The sequence below is a fragment of a genome (assembly GCF_019968985.1).
Source record: "MAG: Porospora cf. gigantea B chromosome Unknown PgB_NODE_1146_length_7534_cov_124.619, whole genome shotgun sequence".
Taxonomy (NCBI): Eukaryota; Apicomplexa; class Conoidasida; order Eugregarinorida; family Porosporidae; genus Porospora; species Porospora cf. gigantea B.
In genome coordinates this window covers 1-7534 of record NW_027178542.1, presented here as the reverse complement: position 1 = coordinate 7534, position 7534 = coordinate 1, and the positions used below count along the sequence as shown (strand labels likewise).

Sequence of the window (7534 nt, the reverse complement as noted above, 5' to 3'; positions counted from 1 at the left end):
GAGATGTAACTGGTATCACCGGAGTAACTGGCATCACTGATGTGACTGGAGACGTCACTGGTATCACTGGAGTAACTGGCATCACTGATGTGACTGGAGACGTAACTGGTATCACAGGAGTCACTGATGTGACTGGAGACGTGACTGGTATCACCGGGGTCACTGATGTGACTGGAGATGTAACTGGTATCACTGGAGTAACCGGAGTCACTGATATAACTGGAGACGTCACTGGTATCACTGGAGTAACCGGAGTCACTGATGTAACTGGTATCACAGGAATCACTGATGTGACTGGAGACGTAACTGGTATCACTGGAGTAACCGGCATCACTGGTCCTACACAGGGACCTACCGGACTGCCCACTACAACGCCATGCGTATGCCCCTCCCCCTGCTGCTTGGAAGATGGGGAGGTGCAAATTGAGTTCAGACTCCCCGTTGAGAAAGTGCTCAACCTTTTGAAGCACGAAATCGAGATCTAATGTATTAACGTGTTTAAAGCTAGATGTTATCCGATGTCAGTAGAAGTGCACACAACGCTGTGACGATGTCGACACTAGTCATTCTGAAGCACCAGCTTGACGAGGCAAAGTCTGTAGATCATCGGAGTATGTCGAAAACCGGCAAATACGGATGGAGATTTCGGAGGAGACCGTCGACTTCGAGACCGACAGACGCCGGCTCTACTCGCCTCCGCAGGCACAGTGGACAGACCCTACATACAACCAGGAACTTGTGGATGCGACACAGCCCCACATTGAGTCTTTCAATACATTCATCGACCACTACCTGCCTGAAATTCCCAGACACCTTGACAGCTGCTGGGTCGACCCCTACTACGAAGATGCTTATGCGTTGGACCCTTGCTACACGTCGCCGGAATGTAAGTAGACATGAATTTTCGTTCCTCACAATGTTGCAGATCTGCAAATCTCCGTCAGCGACCTGGAGCTCGGTCACCCCATCCGCCAGGACGCGGAGGGCTTTGATAAGCGAATGTTCCCCTGGTACTGCCGGAATGCCCACTGCACCTATGGCGCTCCTCTGTACGTCACGTTCTTGATGCACAACCAGGTGAAGGGCAGAAGCAAGAAGCTCCGTCTTATGGTCGGTACTATGCCAGTGATGGTCCGATCAAATCGGTGTCACCTGTCTGGCCTGCAGCCCGGGGAGATGGCACGCGCTGCCGCTGAGGACGTGAACGAAGTAGGCGGGTACTTCGTTATCAACGGAAACGAACGCTGCATTCGCTTTGTTATCCAGCAACGGACTAACTACCCCATTGCAATCCGCAAACCTAGGCTCAAAGACAGAGACTTGTTCTTCACGGAGTACGCGGTTCTGATGCGGTGCATGCGCACTGATGGCACTTCCACCAATAACATCGCCTTCTTCACGGAAGACGAGCAGTGCTGCTATCGGGTGCTTCTCAACAGAGCGGAGTACATGTGTCCTTTTTGGGTACTGCTGAGGGCTTTGATGCCGACTCTGCAGATGGAACAGCTGAAGCAGAAGTTGTTTGGGATGGAGTTGTTGGGAGAGAATGGGGCTGAACGGACCACGAAATTGGAATTCCTCTGGCAAGCCTTTGTAGACCAGGAAGCCATGTTTACGGAAGTAGACAAGTACGAAGACCGACATCTAGCGGCATTGGGGAAGTTTTTCTATGATGGCCTGACTAACAAACTCAAGCCCGGAGCCACCTTCGAGGATGCAGGTCGTATGGTGATCAATCGGTACGTGTTGGTTCACACCGACAACTGGAACGACAAGTTCGAGACGCTTCTTCTCATGTACCGCAAGCTGCTAGCCCTGGTGCATGGTGACATACCTCCTGAAAACGTCGACTCCTTTGCCTACCAAGAGCTAATCGGCCCAGGTCAAATGTTCGCCAGCATTCTGAAGGAGGCTTTGTACCAGGCCTTAGTCAGCGTCAAGATGAGCTACAACTATGAGTTCTTCGTGGCCAAACAGACGGGCGAGAATCCAGTAACTCTTATACAGTCAGAAACGTTGTTCGAGAAGATACTCATGCGGGCCCAAGGCGACGTAGCACATCGGATAAACTACTTCATGGCGACTGGAAACGTCCAAACCTACACTTTGGATCTGCAGCAGCTCTCTGGTTGGACGGTAATGGCTGATAGACTCAACATTCACCGCTTCCTGGCCCATTTCCGAGCCGTTCACCGCGGACAGTTCTTCGCGCAAATGAGAACCACTGAGGTACGGAAGCTGCTAGGAGAAACCTGGGGGTTCCTCTGTCCCGTTCACACACCCGATGGCGGACCTTGCGGCCTGCTGTTGCACATGAGTCAGAGCTGCGTGCCCGTGATGGAAAGCGACCGTTTCGCCGGCCGAGCCGCGCTCAAGGTATTCTTCCACAAGCGCAACGTCGCTGTCAACCTTAGTGGGCGAACCATCACGCCTCCCGTCAGCCTGCCTAACTCTGTACCGGTCGTCGTGGACGGCGTGCCTATATGCCATGTACCGAGGCGAGAGTTCGACCACTGGGTGAAGCTGATTCGACAGACGAAGATGACAGGGGCGGAGGGACTACCAGTCCATATGGAGATCGCCGCGTTCAAGAAGGGCTGCGGAGCGTTTGAGGGCATCTTCTTGTTCTGCGGGAACGGTAGGTGTGTGAGACCTGTCCGACATCTTCAATCCGGACAACGAGAGTGGATTGGGCCTCTAGCCCAACCCTGGATGAACATCGCCTGTCTTCCGTCGGAGGTTTCAAAGGCGGAACGGCTGCTTCCTGTGCAAGCGAAGCTAGTCGAACGCTACACAAACAGAGGTCCGGGAGAGGACCCTCCAATACCCGATGATTTTCACGAACAGCTGACTAGCCTCCGTCATCAGCGAGAAGAAGAAGAGATGAGGCTTGTTTGCACTCAGAAGCTACGCGCATCAGGCACGATGCCCGTAAGCCCCCTGGGCGACACAAACGGACTTCCACCCAGCGGGCTTACCGGCGAGGCGTTCCGCTCCATTTTAGGCGACTTGACGGAGATGGTACCCTTGAAATACACCCATCTCGAGATGCAGCCTACGTCTATGCTCTCCATCACTTCCACTCTGACGCCCTTCTCCAATCACAATCAAAGCCCCAGAAACATGTACCAATGCCAAATGCTCAAGCAAACCATGGGTACCCCCTTTCACAATGTTCCAATGCGAACGGACAACAAGAGCTACAGACTACTCTTTCCACAGAGGCCCATCGTGCGAACCAGCGACTACAGAAAGTACGACTTTGACGAATATGCCTCGGGAACCAATGCTATTGTAGCCGTAATCGCGTACACTGGTTACGACATGGAAGATGCAATGATCCTTAACAAGTCTAGCGTGGAGAGAGGATTCTGCAATGCGGTGGTTTACAAGCAGAAGTTGGTCGACTCTTATCCGGCTTCAGCAAAGTTCAAAGACGCCCGAAACTACAGTTTCAGCAACCGAGGTCCCACAGGGCAGCCCATCGAAAAGGGTCTGGATGTGGACGGCTTCGCGCCCATTGGTACCTATCTAACTGTGGGGTCCCCTCTCTACCGAACGGTGAATGTGGGCCAGACCGGAGCTGACGGCCGCCCTGTGAGCAGCGTCACTTACTACAAGGACTCCGAGCCTGCATACGTTGAGAAGATTAACCTTATCAGCCCCGTAGAGGTCGACCCGAAGATCCGCAGAATGCGCGGCGGCCCCAGCGGTATGCGAGCCAGCATCAAGCTGCGGTGCGTCCGAAACCCAATTGTAGGTGATAAATTCGCGAGTCGCGCCGGACAGAAGGGCATTTGCTCCATGCTGATGCCCCATGAGGATATGCCTTTCACCGGCAGTGGTATCGTGCCCGATCTGGTGTTCAACCCGCACGGATTCCCAAGTCGAATGACCGTGGGTATGCTCGTGGAATCCATGGCCGGCAAAGTCTCTCTTCTAGAGGGCCGTTATAGCGACTGCAGTCCTTTCCGAGACTTTCCCTTGCGACCTGAAACAGGCGTGAAGTGGACTGATGAAGGCGGCTACAAGGGCTGGGTACAGCGAGGAGGCCGGTATATGACTCCTGACGAGAAGCAACGGCACGAAAGGGACCCTGCGGTCGACTATTTCGGCAAGGAATTGCTGTCCCGTGGCTATCAGTACTACGGTTACGAGCCTATGCATTCTGGATTTTTCGGAGGCGAGATGACGGCTCACATCTTCATCGGGTCTATTTACTACCAGCGCCTAAGGCACATGGTCAGTGACAAGTGGCAAGTGCGGTCAACGGGCCCCATTGACTCTCTCACGCACCAGCCGATCAAGGGTCGCAAGCGCGGAGGCGGCATCCGTTTTGGCGAGATGGAGCGCGACTCCATGCTGGCCCACGGCTGCTCAGCCATCCTTCAGGACCGGTTGATGCACGTAGGCACATTTGTATTTGCGACTCTCATTTCTTCCAGTGTTCTGACGAGCACAAGGGGTTCGTCTGCCCCAAGTGCGGCAGTTTGCTCTCTCCCGCGCTCAGTCAGGGGAAGGGTCGCCGTGTAGGAGGCCGTACGCCCGTACCGCATTGTCGCGTTTGTGACATCCCAGCCAGGCTGGTGTCTATCCCTTACGTCTTTCGGTATGTCTGTAATGAGCTCGCAGCCATGAACGTGACCATCAGACTGCAGCTGAGCCAGCGAGACCTGCCTGTGAAGTGACTTGACAGATCACCCTGACTCCATAATTCTATTTTTTCGTCGTCGCCCATGCACGTCTGTCCTCTGCCATCAGAGATAGGCATCATTCGTAAAGTCTACCCCACACTCGTTCCCGTTTTTCTTGAGCCTCGAGCAGATGGTCCTCTCGCGAGCGTCGGCAGCGAGAAGCTCCTTGTCCCGCCAGACATGACATTGGGAGAATTCATCCATCTGTTTGGGGAGGAAATCAGAGAAGATTATCCGACTCTGACTCTTCCTCCCACTGATGGTTATTTTTCACTGAGTCATTTGTTCGGTCGTCGCAACGACTTAGCGGTTTCTGTCAAACATCGTAAGAATTGCTCTTGGCGGCAGAGCATGGGTTCCATCTGCAATGACCTGCCCAAGAACCACCCGCTTAGGATAGAGTACGGGTAGTCTCGTTTCGTGTTTCGTTATGGAATCGTTAAACAAACGCTACTGGATCGTTAAACGAGTTAAGACAGGCACAAAAATGGCGGTAGAACCTCGAAAGCAGCAGCGCTTCTGTGACCCGTGGCCTCTTTGATGGCTTGTTGTTCAGCGACTGCATATGAACCGCACACAAGTCGTGAGAGGTGTTTGGGCAACACGCAGCGACGGATGTCGAGCTTATTCCCCTGCACCTCTAGGGTACGCAGGCTGCTTGGCAAGTCACCATCGACAAAGACAGCGTCGTATGCGGGTCCCAGCACGAGCTTTCGCAGCCCTTGCGGCAGAATGCCAGAGAGCTTCCTATTGTACCGACTGGAAAGGGCAAGAACGCGGAGGGAGGGGGGAAGCACTCCGGGGCTGATGGGCTGGTTGAAACTCGTAACAAAAAACAGTTCACGAAGGCCCATCGGTAACGGCGGCAACGGAGAATTGAACGTGACGCCCAAGCACAGGCGCTCCAGGGCAGGTGGTAGATGCAGAGGGCCATCATAGCAGGAGAGTTTTAGGAGCTTAAGGCCTGCGGGTAAGCATGGGAACGTCCCTTCATTTTGACCTAGGGAGAAGTCCTGTAGTGTCTCGGGTAGGTTATCCACAGGCCCCTTGGCCTTTTGGATGACCAAAGAGATCAGCCCTCGTGGGAGGGTGCTCGCCAGCAGACGATCAGCGATGAGATGCCTGATCACCAGGTGCTCAATGTTGGTGTTCTCAAGGCAGACGTTGTCCTCTGAGAAGTAGTCCAGCGCCTTTAGCGTCAAGGATCGGAGACTGCTTGGAAGCCACTCGGAGCTCACTGGATGCCGCCATTGGTAACCAAGGACTAGATCTTCAAGATGAGGCAAGTCTAGATTGGACAAACTGTAGGAGAATGCAGATCCGAAAATCAATCGTTTCAGACTACTGGGCAGAATACCGACTGGTTGGTTGAACATCGATCCAAGCTTCAATGTTTCCAGGGAGGCCGGTAGATGATCCAGCGCCGAGGAGAAGCAGTGCCCAGCGGCGAGCTTCCTTAGCGCAGGAGGCAGAGATTCTGGCAGAAAACTCTGATTGTACATGTAACCCAGTCTTAATTCCCGCAGCGACGTGGGAAGCCAACCTGGCTCTAGCACTTCGTTCCAGAAAGACGGTAGGTGGAGAACTTCTAGCCGCGGTGCGAGCGTTAGAGGCAGGCGAAGCGACTGGGGCTTGGACACAGAATCGGAGAGGAACTTAACAACACGAAGGGAGGGGGGGAAGGCGTCGAAATTGTGAGTGTACGCAGGACCTACCTCCAATTCTCGGAGACAGGCCGGTAGCATAACTGGACGACTTACCCGGCTACCTATCCGTAGTGAGCTTGCCTGGTTTGGGCAAAATATGGGTATGTCCGTGTCTTCGTCACATACGAGCCATACCTTCTCCACGTTGGAAGCGTCGGGAATCCCACTGGGTCTTGTGAGATCTACAGCGGCATTAGACAAGGGCGTAACCTTGGATGCGGATGACAAACACAAGTTCTTGACTCGACATCTCTGTGCTGGATTCATGAGTTGAAACACAGAGCCAGTGACGGATCGCGATATTGGCACGCGGTCCATGAGACGTCGAAGGGCTCGATTAATACGAGGCACTGTCGCATAGACACAGCTGTGGTGGGGCGTCACCTGGGAAGGATAAAACCCACTCTGAAAAGGCGGACCTACCTGTTTGAAGCAAGGGTCGAACGAAGCGAAGTCAAGAACGAGGCTGAGGGCGAGAGGACTCAGCCGGTCCAGCATAAACGCGTAATAATAGTCGCCTTCACCGTTCAAACACAGACAACACATCACACAGCCGCTTCAACAGCGCAGAGGCCTGGGTCTGCAGAAGTGCGTTCGCCTCGAGGGTCTCGCGCAGCTCGGTTGCGGTCCTGTCTATTTCGTCTTGGCAGTGGGCGATATCTGTCTCAAGTATCTCTGTTGGCTTCAGTTCAACCACCGCCTGCGCTTTCCGGTCCATTGCTCTCATAAGAGCCGCCCTTTCCGCCATCGCGGTCACTTCGCGTTCCAGGTCGTGTAACGTTTGCTGGGCTGGGTCCTCGTCGGCGAAGGTCGCCCTATCCTCCATCTCCGTCTCCATGGATCGCAGAGATTTTAACTCTCTTAGGACGGCACCCATCAGAGCTGGACACATGTCCAGCAGGGCCTTCCGAAACTCTTGGACCGCAGAGGACGGTTGATGCCTCAATACATCGCGTAGAGCATCGGATGGCACTTTACTGAGTCCCCCTGAGCAACTATGCTTATCAATTGTGACCGTTGAGCCCTTGGTCAACAGGCGGAATGGTCGGAAAAGCGACCTCTTCAACCGTCTTACGCCGACCACCAACGCTCTTGTCTCGGTGCCTGGGTACTGCTGCTGCCTTTCCCATCCTT

At 54.0% G+C, this 7534-nt stretch overlaps 5 protein-coding genes across 8 annotated transcripts; 3 read left to right on the top strand and 2 right to left on the bottom strand.

The window, feature by feature from the left end:
• Positions 1 to 24: 24 nt before the first annotated feature.
• Positions 25 to 485, top strand: KVP17_003970 (uncharacterized protein; the record flags this gene model as incomplete). Its single annotated transcript, XM_068521767.1, has 1 exon — positions 25 to 485. A coding segment is annotated over one exon (461 nt), but the record flags the coding sequence as incomplete, so codon positions are not given.
• A 151-nt stretch (positions 486 to 636) lies between these two features.
• KVP17_003969 (uncharacterized protein) lies at positions 637 to 4688 on the top strand (the record flags this gene model as incomplete). Of its 2 annotated transcripts, XM_068521766.1 has the most annotated exon segments (4): positions 637 to 886; positions 926 to 1992; positions 2008 to 4407; positions 4446 to 4688. In XM_068521766.1, the coding sequence occupies 4 exon segments, from the start codon at positions 637 to 639 to the stop codon at positions 4686 to 4688; spliced, it is 3960 nt and encodes a 1319-aa protein (XP_068379412.1).
• Positions 4689 to 4736: 48 nt separating this feature from the next.
• KVP17_003966 (uncharacterized protein) lies at positions 4737 to 5105 on the top strand (the record flags this gene model as incomplete). The annotated part of the gene is made up of 1 exon (XM_068521760.1): positions 4737 to 5105. One exon carries the CDS (start codon positions 4737 to 4739, stop codon positions 5103 to 5105), a length of 369 nt encoding a protein of 122 aa, XP_068379406.1.
• A 59-nt stretch (positions 5106 to 5164) lies between these two features.
• On the bottom strand, positions 5165 to 6898 carry KVP17_003968 (uncharacterized protein; the record flags this gene model as incomplete). 2 transcript variants are annotated; one of them, XM_068521764.1, is made up of 2 exons in its annotated part: positions 5165 to 6784; positions 6824 to 6898. In XM_068521764.1, 2 exons carry the CDS (start codon positions 6896 to 6898, stop codon positions 5165 to 5167), a joined length of 1695 nt encoding a protein of 564 aa, XP_068379410.1. The 2 variants fall into 2 exon arrangements, with proteins under 2 accessions (XP_068379410.1, XP_068379409.1); XM_068521763.1 differs by having other exon boundaries at positions 5165 to 6898.
• Positions 6899 to 6920: 22 nt separating this feature from the next.
• KVP17_003967 (uncharacterized protein) lies at positions 6921 to 7517 on the bottom strand (the record flags this gene model as incomplete). 2 transcript variants are annotated; one of them, XM_068521761.1, is made up of 1 exon in its annotated part: positions 6921 to 7517. In XM_068521761.1, a coding segment is annotated over one exon (597 nt), but the record flags the coding sequence as incomplete, so codon positions are not given. The 2 variants fall into 2 exon arrangements, with proteins under 2 accessions (XP_068379407.1, XP_068379408.1); XM_068521762.1 differs by having other exon boundaries at positions 6921 to 7292.
• Between the last annotated feature and the right edge of the window lie 17 nt (positions 7518 to 7534).